General features: G+C 44.1%; 2 protein-coding genes across 9 annotated transcripts in view; one reads left to right on the top strand and one right to left on the bottom strand.

Moving 5' to 3' along the window:
* The window catches only part of Stambpl1 (STAM binding protein like 1), a 50,108-nt gene extending 48,670 nt beyond the window's left edge, over positions 1-1,438 (top strand). For all 8 annotated transcript variants that reach the window (XM_052187070.1, XM_052187010.1, XM_052187062.1 and 5 more), the window contains exons 10-11: positions 602-701; positions 1,109-1,438. In XM_052187070.1, coding sequence (XP_052043030.1) covers positions 602-701; positions 1,109-1,165 — 157 coding nt within the window. In that variant the 3' untranslated portion in view covers positions 1,166-1,438. The remainder of the gene's footprint in view (positions 1-601; positions 702-1,108) is intronic.
* A 1,136-nt stretch (positions 1,439-2,574) lies between these two features.
* On the bottom strand, positions 2,575-16,504 carry Acta2 (actin alpha 2, smooth muscle). Its single transcript, XM_052187083.1, has 9 exons — positions 16,399-16,504; positions 13,392-13,543; positions 12,740-12,868; positions 10,145-10,255; positions 7,683-7,767; positions 7,119-7,280; positions 5,926-6,117; positions 4,414-4,595; positions 2,575-2,861 (listed from the first exon to the last, which is right to left on the bottom strand). Exons 2-9 carry the CDS (start codon positions 13,518-13,520, stop codon positions 2,718-2,720), a joined length of 1,134 nt encoding a protein of 377 aa, XP_052043043.1. The 5' UTR covers positions 13,521-13,543; positions 16,399-16,504; the 3' UTR covers positions 2,575-2,717.
* Between the last annotated feature and the right edge of the window lie 327 nt (positions 16,505-16,831).

Here is a 16,831-nt window from a genome sequence, read left to right as displayed (position 1 = left end):
TCCCCTGACTCCACCGGGCCTCGGGACTGGGCTCTGAGGCACTTGTCTGCAATGTTCTAACTCCCCCTGCTCAACAAGTTCAGCCATTTGCTCTTGTGTTATAGATCTTTTAAGACAGGAATGGCTTTTCCTTGTCTGGAAGGCTTCAGTTTACAAAGTAATTATAATTGTAAGAATCAGACAGACACTTACTGAGGTCAGTCTACCTGACCACTGTTATCCCAGCCTCTTCTTCCTTCATCTCGGATTGACGAGAAGAAAACACAAGATGATAGTTTCTATGATGTGTGATCGTAGTGCCTGCACTGCCACATGCCTGGTGGTTGACATAAAGAAAACTAACATTATTACAGGAATTAGAACCGTCTGCTCCGGTGGAGGACACATGTACGGCCTCTCAGATGAGGTCTCGACTGTTCAGCTACCTCTACCTTCGGGGTCCTCTAGGTCCTTGAAGATCAGTGTTTCTAAAGTTGGTTGTGAAAGTCGTCGGGGAGTTCCTAGTGTGTGTCTTCTTCCTCTTTCCTGTTTGAGGAAGGTGCGTGTTTATGTCTTCCCCGATGGTCCTTAACTTTGTGCGTATTTTCTGTCTCTTACTCAGCACCGGAATTTTCAGGCTCACCAACGCTGGCATGCTTGAGGTTTCTACTTGTAAAAAGAAGGGCTTCCATCCTCACACCAAGGACCCCAAGCTTTTCAGTGTGAGTAGACATCATGAATGATCGGTTGTTGTATATCATCATCATCATCATCATCGATTATCATTATCATTGAGACAGGGTCTTTCTGTGTAGCCTTGGAACTCACCCTACAAACCATACTGCCCTCAAACCCAGAGAGATCCACATGCCTCTGCCTCCTAAGAGCTATGATTAAATGTGTGCCCCACCAGGCCTGGATCAAGAGCAGTGATTATCTCCATGATGGTCAGTGTGAATGGGCAGCACAAATTATTCTCATAGATGTTTATGTTATGTCTATCCTAACCAAATTCAGCAAGAATGATACAATTCAGGGATTAAAGTGAAGTCATCTATATTCTTTCCCTGAAAGAAAACCACACAGTAAACGTTATTATGTAACACTGTTTTTTTTTTCTCTTTTCTAGATATGCAGCCATGTGTTAGTAAAAGACATAAAGACAACTGTGTTGGATCTGAGGTGACATGCTTCCAGTACAAGACCATCTCTGTACCAGACGCCTGCCATGGATACGTGTGGCTGCCGAATTTCTTACGATGTTTTCAGAAGTGACTGATATTTTATATTTATATATTTTAGACCAAAACTTTGATATTTATTGTTCTTGCACATTTCGAAGTTTCCTTTTTTGGGTTGCCGTGTCTCAAAAGAGGCCACAAGTTGTTCAGTCTATATCTATTAATTATTAATATACCCAAATGATGTCATCAGAAATAAATTGTGCTGCAAATAGTAAGATGTCTGGTTGTCTCGTTTTATTCAGATTCACTTATTTTATTATTTTATATGTTTGACTGTTTTGCCTGCATGTCTATATGTGTATCACCTGCATGCCTGGTGCCAGCAAAGGTCAGAAGAGGGATTTGGATCCCCTGGGACCTGAGTCCCAGCCAGTTGTAAGCCACCATGTGGATAGGAGGAATTGAGGTCAGGTCTTCTGCAAGAGCAACACGTGTACTTAGCCACAGAGCTGACACTCCAACCCCAATGTCTGGTATTAAAAAATCCAAATGAAAAAACAAACAAACCTTTGTAGTTCTCAATCTGATAGGCAAAGGAGCCGTTAAAGTGGTTAGCTCCCCATGGAAGTCACTACATTTTGGGGGCACCCTTGGCTTCCTCATCTGATGACTGGTGATAACACTGTCTGCACACAGTAGTGATGACGTGTGTGAATCTTGTATATGCTGTGTGGTGTCACCAGTCCTTGGAGAGTTCTGCCGTTTCCCCCTCCGTTTACTGTAAATACATCTACTGTGGTTTTCTTTTCTCAGATATTGTCCAAAGAAAGAGGAAGCAAGGATCCAGGTGTGTAGTGAGACTTTTAAAGCAGTTTCTTAGGTTTTAAAAAAGTGTGTTCTTTTTAAAAACAAACTAAAAAAAAAAATTACACTTTCTTAAATATGCCAAGTTTGATGAATGTTAAATAATACTCAAGGCTTGATGCAAATTAAAAGTCACACATGCATGTCCATGCATATGTGTATGCCTTAATACAAAAGGTGTAATTTTAATAAAACCATATTGTTTGCCCAATTTTAAATACATGTAGACTTGTTTTTACCTTGCTGGTTACCTATATGTATAAAGTAAATAGTCACTCAAACTGTGAAGTCAGTGTATATTTTATTGGTACTAATATATATTATTATATGTAATCTATACATGTCCTATGCACTCTCAAATGCACCCTGTTTACATTATTTAAGTGGGCCTTCCTCTGTTGAAATGATATATATGTGTGTGTTGTCTAGAAATGTATTGTTCTAATTGTGTCACATCCTTTCCTGACCTCTAAAGAGAGCCACCCTATAATAAATGATTCTTTCCTAACCAATAACTGAATCCATGTAGACAGGCCAGGGCTAGAAGTTAAGGGGGTAGCACATGTCTGATTTATTAAAAAACACGAGTAACACATCAAAGCTTTGGATAGGAATGATTTGAAAAGGAACTGAAGGCGCTGATCCACAAAACATTCACAGTTGTGTGCTAGAGACAGAGCAGGGGGTGACTTAGAAGCATTTGCGGTGGACGATGGAGGGGCCAGCTTCGTCGTATTCCTGTTTGCTGATCCACATCTGCTGGAAGGTGGAGAGAGACGCCAGGATGGAGCCGCCGATCCAGACAGAGTACTTGCGTTCTGGAGGGGCGATGATCTGTCAGGGTAAGAGAGGGAGAACATTAGTGCCTGGCAGAAGTGCCTTATGCTGGTCCTTCCTGGAAAACAAGGATATTCTTCTCAGTGAGGGGATGGGTTTGAAGAAGCTGGAGTATTTCCCAAGTGAGCTCATCGTTTTTTCTGTTTTTTTCCTCATTTAATCTATGCCAAGCCATCCCTAATTCCTTTATCCCTTCATTGGACAAACTCACACTGGCCCCAGAGCCTATGGGACCCCTTTGTAAACACCCTGACAGAATCTCTAATCCCAGAGCTTAGCCTAGGAGCTAGCTCAGCAGGAGTTGCACTTTCTATAGAAGTCCTAGTGTGTGCAGAGATGATTGCTCCTGAACTGACTGTGCAAGTAATCTTCCACCTGATTAAACTGGACACCGCTTTCTGAAATCTTGACCATAAACCCCACCCAACCCAGAGGGCTCGGAGTATTCCCTGTCGTGACTGGCCTTATTCAGAGTGCAGACCTTACATACCTGATATGCTCAGTTTCTGTTTTGTTTTGATTTTGTTTTGGACAAGTGAATGGCTTAGGCAGACTGCAGTGTATCAGGCAAGGGTTTTTTTCTGTTGCAACAACTCAAACATAGAGCTGAGCCACAGCAAATCCCACTCTGGTCTTAGAGTCTTGAGTAGCAGAGGATGCTCTAGTGAATGAAGTGCCTGGGCAGTTAGGGGGACTGGGGGGGATGGGGGAGGGTTACTTTCTGTCTATCTGCAAGCTCTGGTTCAACATTTAATCTTTCTCAGTCACCAAGTTCTCATGGGGTTGGCCCTGTGCCAAGGGTTTTGCAGGTTCTGGCTTCCTTGATTCCTATAATTCTGAAGGGCAGGTATCCAGTGATGCCCGGGTTGCAGACAAAGATACTGGCTCAGGGGACTGTCGGTGATGCTCACTAGTGGCTGTGTCGATACCATACCAGGCTTAATTTCAAAACGGTCCCTCAGGAGTTTTGCTTTGAAGCTACACATTTTTGTTTTCCCGTGGTGAGGGGGTTTGGTGATAATTTTAGATTTCCAGAACATTGCACAAATAGTGCAGAGACTTCCCGACCTCACCCAGACTCATTTCATTAGCTGAATGTATCATCTTGGTGTCCCCAGCTTTTACTGAGTGTCTGTGTTCTCTAACCAAACTGAACCCCTGAGTTTCACATTCATTTCCACTTCAGAAGTAAAGTTTGGAGAATTGAGACTTGCCTAAGTCCTGCTAGATGCAGCGTGTCTCTTCTCAAAACCCAAATAAGTAGGGTTGGCAGCATGCTCAGCTAGGGATGGAGGGAGGGGGATTTTAGCTCTTCTGACATGCATTAAAAGAACACAGGCTCTCCAGGAAACAGTGGCTCACTCTCTCCATACAGACCTCAGGACAGGACTCCTCCAGGCCTGGTTTAAGTGTTTTAAGTCTAACCCACTGACGCCTTGGCCTCATTCCCAGAGAACAGAGAGCTTGTTAAACTGCCTCAAATGCTCATGGCTGCTCTAGAAATTCCCCCTTCTGCTGCTTCCTGAGTCAGAGGGTCTTAGGATGCTACCTTGATCTTCATGGTGCTGGGAGCCAGGGCTGTGATCTCCTTCTGCATCCTATCAGCAATGCCTGGATACATGGTGGTGCCCCCTGAGAGGACGTTGTTAGCATAGAGATCCTTCCTGATGTCAATATCACACTTCATGATGCTGTTATAGGTGGTTTCATGGATGCCCGCTGATTCCATCCCTGGAAAAGAGACACACGTCATGATCCGTGGATGCTGGGTAAAACTCAGGCTGAACGTGGAAAATCTTGTCCCAACTAAGTGATCTTCTCTTGTGTGAGGCTGGCAGTCATCGAGAACTAGAAACTGCCATTTGAGAGACCAAAGGGCCTTTTTACACTTCATAAAATCCTCCTGCCTCTTGTCTAAAGGAGGAGGTTCAGCTGCAGCACTTCCAGGGGTGAGATTGCAACATGGTAACACCAGTGTCTAGATAGACATTCCGGTATAATTCGCTTGAGTAAGGAGCAGGCCTTCAGATGCCGGGGAAGAGGCAGGGCCAGAGCAGTGGACCAGAGCTCTCTCATCTCTCTGCAGCTGTTACTTTGTATCCCCAACAGCCAAGATTGAATGGTGCAACTGTCAGCGAAGTGTCTCTCCTACTTGGATAAATTTATTTTGTTTATTTTCAGTTTCGGTTTTTGTTTTAAACTCAGGTTCCCCTATGTATCTTTGCCTGGGCTGGAACTTGCTATATAGAACAAACTGGCCTCAAACTCAAAGATATTTGCCTGCCTGTGCTTCCCTAGTACTGGGATTAAAGGCATGTAGTACCATGCCCAGCTGCCAAAGATGCTTTTTTAATGCAATCTTTGTACAGACTATTTTTTTTAAGGGATAGGGGCGAGGGGCTGAGTTTCTTGTTGACTTCTGACTCAGGCTTTTTAAAATAAACCGCTAGATGGCCCCCTCAGCCTTCTTAGCATTGTGATGTCGGTTTAACAGCAATGCCACCAGCTAATTATTAATTGCTGGCAGTTGAATGCTTGTTTTGGACAGGCACTGTGCTGAGGGCACTACACAACTCTGCTATAAACCTTCCAACTATCCTAGTATGAAGAACCTGGATCTCGGAAAGGTTTAGTGATGCTCTCAAGATCGTGAAAATAGAACAAAGTTTCAAGCCCAGGCTCCCAGACTGCAAAAAGGATGCCTCTGCAGACCCTGCTGACGCTGCCATGGCAATGTTCTCTTTTCCTTCCCCCTCAGCAACTCCAAACTCCCAGCACTCAGATCATCTTCCCCAAACACTCCAGCACTCCACTGTATCCTAAAGGTAGATAACGTTTAACCTTTGCATTATGTGCCAAGAATGCATCTGTCTTGACTCTAAGAGTCAACTAAGTTTTCCATGGCTCCCTGTGTCTTCTCATTTTGAAAAATGTGACACCGTCCCTGCTTTAGAACTGCCTCTGTTTCTGAATCCCTGGTTCATTTCCACCTGCTAATGGGCACTGATAGCAGAGGCTTGTCTGGGTACAGAACAGGGAGACCCCACTGTCCATTGCCTACCAATGAAAGATGGCTGGAAGAGGGTCTCTGGGCAGCGGAAGCGTTCGTTCCCGATGGTGATCACCTGCCCGTCAGGCAGTTCATAGCTCTTCTCCAGGGAAGAAGAGGAGGCAGCAGTGGCCATCTCATTTTCAAAGTCCAGAGCGACATAGCACAGCTTCTCCTTGATGTCACGGACAATCTCACGCTCAGCTGTCAAACACATTACAAACGTGGCACACATTAGGGTTGATACAGGTGCAAAACTCTGCCTGTCCTATGTCACTTTTCTGCTGAACCAGCTCCTCAGAAGACTCAAAGTTTTCAAAATGCCTGAAGGATCTTTGCTGCCCTGCCCAGATAGATCCAGCTTGATCATTGACACTTTTTTTTTGTTTTTGTTTTTGTTTTTTTGTTTGTTTGTTTGTTTGTTTTTTACTTTTCAAAATGAAGCAGATGCTACAGCTCCAGATCCAGTGATATGGAAGGAGAGAGATGGGAAAGGTGCCAACTACACCTCTCTCTATCTTACAATTTCTCTTCTATTTTGTAAATGAAGAAATCAAATATTATCCAAGTAGTTATGTGGATGTAACCGGGTGATAGAGGGCTTGGCTAGCTAATACAAAACCCTGGATCTGATCTCTAGCAGCATAAACAAAAATGATTTTCCACTCTGACCTTCCGCCTACACTGATGTCCACAGCTACTCTCAAAGAAACTGTAATAACTTTATCATCACAAAGCAAGAAAAGCTAAGCTTTCTCTGTGTATTGGAGTTGGGCTTTACTGTTGCCTAAATCTCCAACACACCAACTCTTTTTTATTTATTTTTATTTTTAAATTTTAGCTTATTATTATTATTTGTATGTGCATGCATGTGTGTTCATCTGGGTGTGCATATGAGTGTGTGCATGTGTGTGTGTGTTTGTGTTTGTGTGCGCGTGTGTGTGTGTGTGTGTGTTTATATGTGTTTGCAGATGTGTATGTGCACATTTCAGGTGCACGTGCGTGGACATCAGAAGACAACTCTCGGCTGTCAGTTCTTTCCTTTCGCTGTGGGCTCAGGAATTGACCTCATATTGTAAGGCTGGCGTAGCCAATGGTTGTATCAGCTAAGCCTCCTCTCATGGCTACAGCACTCCTTCAACTAAGTTACAGAGAGCAGCATAGTGTCTTCCATCCTCTTCCCTCCACTACCCCCGGTGCCTCACCAGTAGTCACGAAGGAATAGCCCCTCTCAGTCAGGATCTTCATGAGGTAGTCGGTGAGATCTCGGCCAGCCAAGTCCAGACGCATGATGGCGTGAGGCAGGGCATAGCCCTCGTAGATAGGCACGTTGTGAGTCACACCATCTCCAGAGTCCAGCACAATGCCTGGGGGATGAGTTAAGCATGCTGTAAGTCACCGCAGCAGCTGGTACACAGTTAACTTTCCGTTCTCTCACACTGGGACTGAGAGGAACAGTGATTCCTAAGAGCCTTATATCAAAGAAAGAAAGAATGTATTCTACGGGATAGGTAAGAGGTAGAGGGAGACAGAAAGAAGAGGGAGAACCCATTAAAAATGTATTGCTGGAGAAGGACAGAAGTGAGGTGAGGTCAGGGCTGGTTTTGAAAAGGTGAGGGCTTTCTTTTTTCTTTTTCTTTCAGACAGCGGCCATCTCTGTGTGCTTCAATTCACTTGTCAATCGTCACAACCCACAGGTTGTAACCATCAGATCTCACACTTTCTGATGGATTCATTGGATCAAGGCTTCCTTTCCCCTGGCTACCTACCAGTTGTACGTCCAGAGGCGTAGAGGGACAGCACAGCCTGAATAGCCACATACATGGCAGGGACATTGAAGGTCTCAAACATGATCTGCAAGAGAATCCAAAAGGTTAGGTAAAGGTACTGCCAGTCTTACATAATAGAACACTTAAGAGCACACGCACACACACACACACACACACACACACACACACTATCTGATTCAGACCCTGCAAGGGAAAAAAAAAAAAAAAGGCCAAGGCAGCTCTGGTCACATGACAAAGAAAGGTGAAGGTGCTGGCAATAGTCAACCATCACTCTGGTAATGTGATGGGAGGGGGAGGAGCCAGTGGACCCTGTAGGTGAAAACTGTAGTGAATTCTGTTGTATCTAGTTCAGGACCAAGACTAGCTAGGTCCTAGTCTTGGTCCTGAACTAAATAGGACAGTATTCACTACGGTGCTCATTTTTTCTTTATTTCTCAGATGTAAAGGGAGAAGGGTTTTTGGCCTAAGCTCTTAGAGAGTGTCTAAGAGGTATCAACTATATCAAAGACAAAAGAAAAGATAAAATCCAAGGGTTGTCAAGAAACAACCAATGCTGAGATTTTTGGAAATAACCCTGGTTGAATGATCTATCTATGGTTCCGTTTGATCTTTTCCATGGTTTTATGCAGTTTGGGGTCAGTGCTAGCCCTGAAACCAGACTCTACCCCACAGCTGTAGTGGGAGATGCTATCTATGATCCTGGCAGATAAGACATATATTATGGAGTAGAGGGCTACTTATAAATGTCACTTCATTAGCCCATGGAATTCAGGGACAAGATTAAAACTGGAGCTCCCTAGATCCCTCTTATATCAGAAGATGTCCCCAGCCTGCATTTTAATAACTCTCTAGTTTACAAACCAGAAGGAATGTATGATATTTGCTAAAAAAAAAAATCCATAGTTCTCAGTCATTTCTCCACCTTCACACAATTTCCAAGATGCTAATCACTACCCAGAACAGCTGCTATGCTGGAGAGCATGCCAAATGCTCTTCCAAGGAGGGGGCCCTGGGCTGTGTGCATTCACTATTCCTCAAGGGGAAAGTTCGTGGGTCAACTCTAGGCATTGCCACTCCTAACTAGTGGCTTTGGGAGAATCACTTTGTGCATCTGGGCCTTAACTTCATCACTGAGTTAGTTGGGATGATAGTTCCTGCTTTCAATCACGAGGAGTTAGAGTGCACTTGCAACACCCTGTGTGTGAGCAGGGCCTGTGTGGAACTGACGTTAGATGCTATCATTTACTGCTTCATCCGTATCAGAACTCAGTGTAGCTGGTTCACTGGACATTCCCTTGCTGTATGGTCTTGGGATTCACATAGATAATAGTGACGGTGGCTGCTCCTCCTTGTTGAATATTTACTATACCGTGCTCCATGATACATATCATTTTGGCATCATTAGCCTACACATCTATCCTTGAACAATAATAATATTGATATTCCCAACAAAGAAGCTAGGGCCCTAAGGAAAGTAGTGGCTTTCGGTAACTGATAAGTAACAGATTCAGTTCTGACTATATTATCCTGCATTTTGAATGACTTATGAGAAGTTTTTAACCCCAATCTTTTTTTTTTAAACAATTAATTTTTTTATTCGATATAATTTATTTACATTTCAAATGATTTCCCCTTTTCTAGCCCCCCCCCCACTCCCCGAAAGTCCCGTAAGCCCCCTTCTCTTCCCCTGTCCTCCCTCCCACCCCTTCCCAGTTCCCCGTTCTGGTTTTGCCAAATACTGTTTCACTGAGTCTTTCGAGAACCAGGGACCACTCCTGCTTTCTTCTTGTATCTCATTTGATGTGTGGATTATGTTTTGGGTATTCCAGTTTTCTAGGTTAATAACCACTTATTAGTGAGTGCATACCATGATTCACCTTTTGAGTCTGGGTTACCTCACTTAGTATGATGTTCTCTAGCTCCATCCATTTGCCTAAGAATTTCATGAATTCATTGTTTCTAATGGCTGAATAGTACTCCATTGTGTAGATATACCACATTTTTTGTATCCACTCTTCTGTTGAGGGATACCTGGGCTCTTTCCAGCATCTGGCAATTATAAATAGGGCTGCTATGAACATAGTAGAGCATGTATCCTTATTACATGGTGGGGAATCCTCTGGGTATATGCCCAGGAGTGGTATAGCAGGATCTTCTGGAAGTGAGGTGCCCAGTTTTCGGAGGAACCGCCAGACTGCTTTCCAGAGTGTTAACCCCAATCTTAATTAAACCTTTACACTTTTTTTTTCTTGCCCTTTGGGACAAAATGATGTAGTTTTTGTGCACTGGGTGGGAGCACTGTCTGGATCGCTGGGCTTTGGGGTTTCCAGGACAGTCTGTTGGCAAACTGCCAGTTCAGACCTGACGTCTGCCTGTTGTGCTGCAATGTTGTCCTGCTTGCCCCAAATTCAGCAGGGTTAGATCCTGGCGCAAATATTTACCTGGGTCATCTTCTCCCGGTTGGCCTTGGGGTTCAGCGGCGCCTCTGTCAGCAAGGTCGGATGCTCTTCAGGGGCCACTCGAAGCTCGTTATAGAAGGAGTGGTGCCAGATCTAGAGAACAGGATAGAGAGGAACATGGCAATAAGCCCTTGTGGGGCACGGAAGGTCCTGGAAAGGGGCCGGGATGTGCAGGACAAAACTAGAACCAGACGAAATACACAAGACCTCATCTGTACAGATGCAGGAGCCCAGAGAATGTGAACACCATACACAAGACTGTATGTGTATCTGCTGAGGGATTCAGCAGCTGTGTGGTGGGATGGTGCAGTGGTCAAGGACATAGGGTCTGTAGTCAACTTCCTGTTCCTCAGCAGGAATGTCAAAGTTTCTGTTACAACTTCCTGTTGTGAGCTAGCACGTTCACAGTTTTTGTTTGTTTGTTTGTTTGTTTGTTTTTGTCTCTAGTCTCCCCTGTTGATAACAGAAGGAGAGAATAACTAGTATATATGTTACAGGTTCTTTGTGTGAATTACAGAAAATGATACTAGAGTGAGTCCTTAGCCCAGTGTCTGGGCTAGAATAGACACTTCCACTCATTGGGCACATCTTCTTCCCGCATGGCTTCACCTTAGTTCATTCATGGGAAGCTGAATTAGTGTAATGCATAAAAGGACAAATGACCATACCTGTAAATGAATGAGGCGTGCCTGAAAACCTACTTGCCATCTTTAATGATTCTAGATGCTTCTAGAGAGTGCTCTTGGCTGTTTGTGTTGATGTGGGGGTGGGTGGGAGATGGGTGTATGCAGCTGGGGAGAAGGCCCCCCTAAAGCCCATATCCACCTGTGTGTACTGTATGAATGCATTTTGGACAAAAGTGTGTTGGCTTTATAGCTGTGCAACCTCTTTAATCCCTGAATGTCAGAAAGAACCCATTGTGACGAAAGGGGCTTAAATAATTCCCCTTTTACAGAAGAGCCAGAAGGGCTGCTGTCCACCAGCCTCAGGAATATGAGACTCACCAGAAGTAAATAAAGATCGCTAATGACAGTTTACAAACTAACCAAAGTAAAACCAACTGCAACGGCTTTGTCCAGTTTCCAGTTTCTCGGTTTTGTTTTTGTGGTTTCCAGCAAACAAAGAGAACACCTGCCAATCCTGTCACTTGAGGGGGTGGGGGGGAAGAGGGGGTGGGGGAAGGGTTAGATGAAGAAAGAGAAGAACTGAGCAGTTGGGAAAACCATCTTCATAATTCCTCATCACAGTAAAGATGAGTGAGCAACTCATCCTTAACCTCTTCATCTTATTCCGTCCAAAAAACGATAAACACCCTACTCTGTAAAAAAATATAGGAAAACAGAGAGTGCTCACTAACCCTAGTCAGCCATCTACACTGTGGCTACCCCGAAACAAGCTTTAAAACCCCACTCCCTCCTTCGTTACTTTTCTTCAGAGTATGCTTTGAATTTAAATGCTAGAAGGTAGGAACCTCTGTCTCTCTGTCTCTGTCTGTCTGTCTCTCTCTCTCTCTCTCTCTCTCTCTCTCTCTCTCTCTCTCTCTCTCTCCTCTCTCCATTTCTGGGATCATCCATGAAGGGATGCCATGGGCTCCATGGAGAGCCCCTCCCCCCACAGTGACCCCCCTTCCCCCCCTTCCCCCATGTTGCTGCCCTCTCCAGGATGAAAACTACAGCTACACCAAGCCCACAGTCAGGCTGAGTAAAGGCAAGGGTGGGCAGCCCTTGCACAGGGAGAAATGTTTAAGCTTAATCACCAATACATTTTAGTAGTGGTATGTGTTGGTTTTATTTTTAAATGATGCATGCTACTGTGTGTGTGTGTGTGTGTGTGTGTGTGTATGTGTGAGTGTGTGTGTTTGGGAAGATACAAAAAGCTAATAGGCAGATAAATAAAAACCAGATGTTGCAGTTATGTCCCATTGCATTAAAAAAAGTGTCAGCTTCTAATTGGTCCTTTGCTTTCTTTTCCTGTCACTAGTGTTTCTAAAATGCCTAAAAATAAGCTTCATAATCCTTGGGTTTGACTCTTTTTTTCCACTGGCTCTTCCACAGTGCTCTGGGAATAAAGGTCTTACTGTGGCAGAGAAAGAGAATTTAAGAGTTTTCATTTAAAACCTTAGTCACAATTGTACTTCAGAATGTTCAAAGTCATTTGGGAATTTATCAATTACACAGTGGTCTCTTTTCAATGGTGACCATTAAGAAAACTGCTTATGGGAAATCAATAAGAATAATAGTAATAAACCCTCAAGAATGGGCTGGCTAAGGCTTTCCCAGATTTCTACCTCTGGACAGCTTGTGCCCTGGGGATGCCTGTCCTCAGAGGTCAGTCCCGTGGGTTTGAGAGAGAATCTGTCCCGCAGTAACAAAGGGCTTCTCTCACCTACGGAACTGTCTCCCAACAATCAGTTTATAAATACCAATCAGCGAAGGATTTATTTTAAAAAAGAAATAAGTCAAGATTTTTTTTCCCATAACAATCCAAGTTAAATATTAACAAATAGTGAGGCACTTGAGCAAAGATAGCCAGCTGCGTTTGCAGCCGTGCCGCTGCTCCGATTCCCCAGGATGGTACCTTTTCCATGTCGTCCCAGTTGGTGATGATGCCATGTTCTATCGGATACTTCAGGGTCAGGATCCCTCTCTTGCTCTGTGCTTCGTCCCCGACGTAACTGTCTTTTTGTCCCATTCCCACCATCACTCCCTAAAACGGTTCAACATACCACCAGTCAGCGCTTTCCCAAACCGTGGGAATTGATGACTTCTGTAACAGCTGGCAAGTTACATTTAATAACAGTGATGCCTTTCATCTAATACCAAACTCTCTGAGGCTGAGTAGCCAACCAAGGCTTTCTTTGTCTTAGTTTCTTCCCCCCAAATGGTAATGGTGTACATAGAGACAGATTATAATAACCACAGCCGCTGCTGGTACTCTAATGAGAAAAATGATCATAATGGCTGTGACCATGTAATCTTTCTGCCTGATACGTGAAATTGGCATTTATTCCTCAGTATTAATTTTCACCAGTGTGATGTGTGTGTATGAACACACCCAAGCACGTGAGCACCTGGTACCACTAGGTTATATCCTAGACTATCAAAGATTTTTCACAAAGTTTTGTAAACTCTGGGTAGAAAGCAATGCACAATTGTTGGATATGTGTAAACAGGGAAGGATCTAGCCTACAGTCCAGTCCTCTCTGTGTTTAAGGTGAATTCTGGCTCACCTGATGTCTGGGACGTCCCACGATAGATGGGAAAACAGCCCTGGGCGCATCATCACCAGCGAAGCCGGCCTTACAGAGCCCAGAGCCATTGTCGCACACCAGAGCTGTGCTGTCTTCCTCTTCACACATAGCTGGAGAAGCTTCTCGGGGCTCTGCAGAGATAGATAGGAAGAAACGTGTGCGGTGCAGGCATTTGACTAGAGCCTACCATCACTCCCACCCACAGACAGGGTCCTTGGTCCCGTTGTGTTACTTTAGCTGGAGGCTCTCCCCAGATCTCAGCTAACAGTCTTTATCTTGAAATGCTTTCACTAGGCTGCAAAGCCTTTGGTGAGCTGAAACCCTGACTTCCAGGTTAACACCACAGGCCCTCAGCACGAAGAGCAGGAGTGTCATAGGCTCTTATAATACTCGCGAGCTAGAGAGAGAATTAGGGTGTGAATAGACCGCAGAGCACAGATGAGAGGTCCGGAGTAGAGAACAGAGTTCTATAGGGACAGGTTGATTAGCACATGTTAAATAACTGTTCAGGGTTTTTTTTTTTTTTTTCCTGTCTATACAGAACAAAATTCACTTTTTTTTCCAAAATGAACATTCTCCCCCAAAAAGGTAGATTTTTGAAAAATGAGCAGCATGTGAGAATTTGAAAATGTTAAAATATATGCTCATTTTAAGTGTTTAAAAGAGAAATGTTTGTCTCTAAAAACTTGTGGACCAGGGAGGCATTAAACATGAATCAAGGCTGAGTGTGGTGACGCACACCTGTGATTCTAGCACTTGGGAAGGCTGGGGCAGGAGGATGACAAGGTTAAGGCTTGCAAGAGCTAGTCTAATATAGAAACTTGGGTTGAAATTTTCAAATAGGGTGTTTGAAATGTTAGGAGTTACAACATTTCTTTATTAATTAAAGTCACTAAATTAATTTAGTCTATTCAGAATTAATTTAAGCTGAAAATCCAATAGGATACTGGCAGCTATTCTTGCTTAAGACTGATAAGTTATGGAAGGAAACATAATATGGCTTTAATAAAATGTGACTAGTTCCTCCCACCCCCAAAGTTTATTTATTCACTCCAAAATATTTACTGGGGTTCTTTTGAAGTGGCAAGCATTGGGTTTTGTAGATTTTTTTTCTTCCCTGAGTTCTGGTGTATCTTCTTCTAAACTTGATTAACCGAGCATATATTCCTTTGGGTTTTAAACAACATTTTAAATAATTGTCATTTAAGCTTGGATTTTTGACAGCTTCAGAGGACATCCAGAGTGTTGTACAAGCATTGTGAGTGGATATCATCATGTAACTAGTATCCTTACCCAGAGATTCTGTTTGGGATCTTGGTTTCCTTTCAATCCTAGCCCCAAGATCAGAGTGAAATCTTCCATGTGTAGGTTCCCCTCACAAGAATGGAAAAAAATGGGATTCTTTGGCAGTTTGCTCTTTTCTCTCTCCACTATGCCTTTCCTTTCAGACACTGAATTATATTTAGCTTCCTTTCCAGTGGATGATAAGGACTCAGAAGGAAGTTTCAAGCCACAAGGAGGCACAGAAACCAGGTGACCAGCAGAGGCAGAAATTAGCAAAGGACCAGGGGAAGGTCTGTGCTTACACTAAGCCTGCTTCCCACACTTAGCATCAGGGCTGCAAATGGGATAAGCCACTTGGAATTAGGATGCCCTCTGAAAATGCGGGAGGATAAACCACACAAACTATTTGTTGGGCAGAATGACTTAAGGTTGTGCTTTAGTATATTCAGAAAAATAAGCTACCTGGTTAAAAAGAATGCAGGGGGAAAATACTGTTAAATTCAGTAAAGACGTATTTCTATTTCACCAAAAATATCAAAAATATTAAGAAAATTTGTCTTAATAAGCTCTGAAAGGAGCATTGTCAGTGGAGAAGAAGTCTGTGTGTTTCCAGAGGAAGCTGCAGCTGGGGTTTGCAACTCTTATCTAACCTGAATGGGCAGCTCAGTTTGAAGCAGAGAGCATTTCCTAATTAGGTAAAACCCACTGCGCTCCAGCGTCCCCTTTTGGAATTGCACCCAGACCCTGGAGTTTGGTGCAACACAGTGGAGCTCATCTTGTGCCAAAAAGGAATTGTTAGAGGGAGGGGAGGGGAGGAAGAAAGGACAGTACCCTTTTCCCAGCTTGTGAGTCTCAAAACGCAAACCATATTTAGTCATGAATCACAAAACAGGAAGAAAATCTTATCGAGAAAACTCCATTCCCTGCTGAAGCTACCCAGCCTTCTGACTTACAACCTGGGGCGGCAAGACTGGCTCCACAGAGACTCAGCTTAAGGGGCCGAGGGACACTTAAGGCAGAGAAATGTAAATCAGATCTCCCGTGACTGATACACTTCTGTCTTTTCTTTACAGAAAGTAGAAAAGCCATGCTATGCTGCAAATGACCAAGGACATAGGTCTGAATTGTAAGGGCACCAGTACACTCACAAGATACACATTTTCAACCCTTGGTTAGAGCCCCGGAAACCCAAAAGCAATGCATCTCTTCAGCCAACATCAGAGAGCAGGCAGCTACCCCAGGTCCCTCCTGACATCCTCTTCCAGTTACCTCCGCTGCACTAAATACAGTCAGATGTAAAGTCCTCATACTAAATCAGAACCACAGATAAGTCCAAAAGTTTTCAATGCCTAAGTAGAAACAAACATATAATTTACCATATACTGCTAGACTCCACCCCTACAGCAGGCTGCGGGATCAGAGCAGTCGATTCAGTGTAAACAGATTTTACACATGACACGCATGGACAAACTTTAATTTCCTCCCCATCTCTTTTTACCAGTAAATCAAGCTTTATTTGAGCCCTATTTGGATGTAAAATCATGCAAGCTAAAAAGCTACAGTCATTTTAACACTATAAATCTTTATTCAAAAATTCAAAACGCGTGACTCATTCAGATTCCCACAGACCATGTCTGGTTACATTGGATGATAACAGAGCCTGGGGAAACTCTAAGTCTCCTCCTGGGCTGGGGCTACTTACCCTGAAGGCAGCGGCAACTGGCTGGGCTTCTCCACTCTGGGTGGGTGGTGTCCCGGGAGGCTGAACACTGAAGGGTTATATAGCCCCCTGGTCTGATCCCCTCCCACTAGCTTCCCAAACAAGGAGCAAAGACGGGCTGATGCTGGCCGTTCACTCTAACACAACCATATAGGGACCTCAGCACAAAACTCTCTAATCTGGGTGGCCAGAGGCCTGGGTCTCTTCCACGGCATTCCTCTGCTCTGCTCCCGAAACAGGAGGCAGCTCAGCTGCTTATGGGGATAAACATCCTAAGCCCTCAGAACAACTGCTCAAATGCCCAGACACTGGGCTAGTGTCCTGGGGCAGACGCAGGCATGGCTTGCACATTCCTCAGAAGATGCCAGCCCCTGTCAGACTAGCCTTTGGGGCCATCAGCTGAGGGCTTGGATGA

The sequence above is a fragment of the Apodemus sylvaticus genome, chromosome 1, assembly GCF_947179515.1.
Source record: "Apodemus sylvaticus chromosome 1, mApoSyl1.1, whole genome shotgun sequence".
NCBI classification, from domain to species: domain Eukaryota; kingdom Metazoa; phylum Chordata; class Mammalia; order Rodentia; family Muridae; genus Apodemus; species Apodemus sylvaticus.
This window is presented reverse-complemented; position numbering and strand designations above follow the sequence as displayed.

What these genes read in the sequence shown, in the direction of transcription:
- Acta2 (XM_052187083.1), bottom strand. Translation starts at nt 13,520, where the DNA reads ATGTGTGAAGAGGAAGACAGCACAGCTCTGGTGTGCGACAATGGCTCT. An exon ending in TGGGACGTCCCAGACATCAG is followed by an intron (nt 12,869 to 13,391) that starts GTGAGCCAGAAT and finishes GAACCGTTTTAG; the next exon opens with GGAGTGATGGTGGGAATGGG. An exon ending in ACCGGGAGAAGATGACCCAG is followed by an intron (nt 7,768 to 10,144) that starts GTAAATATTTGC and finishes ATTCTCTTGCAG; the next exon opens with ATCATGTTTGAGACCTTCAA.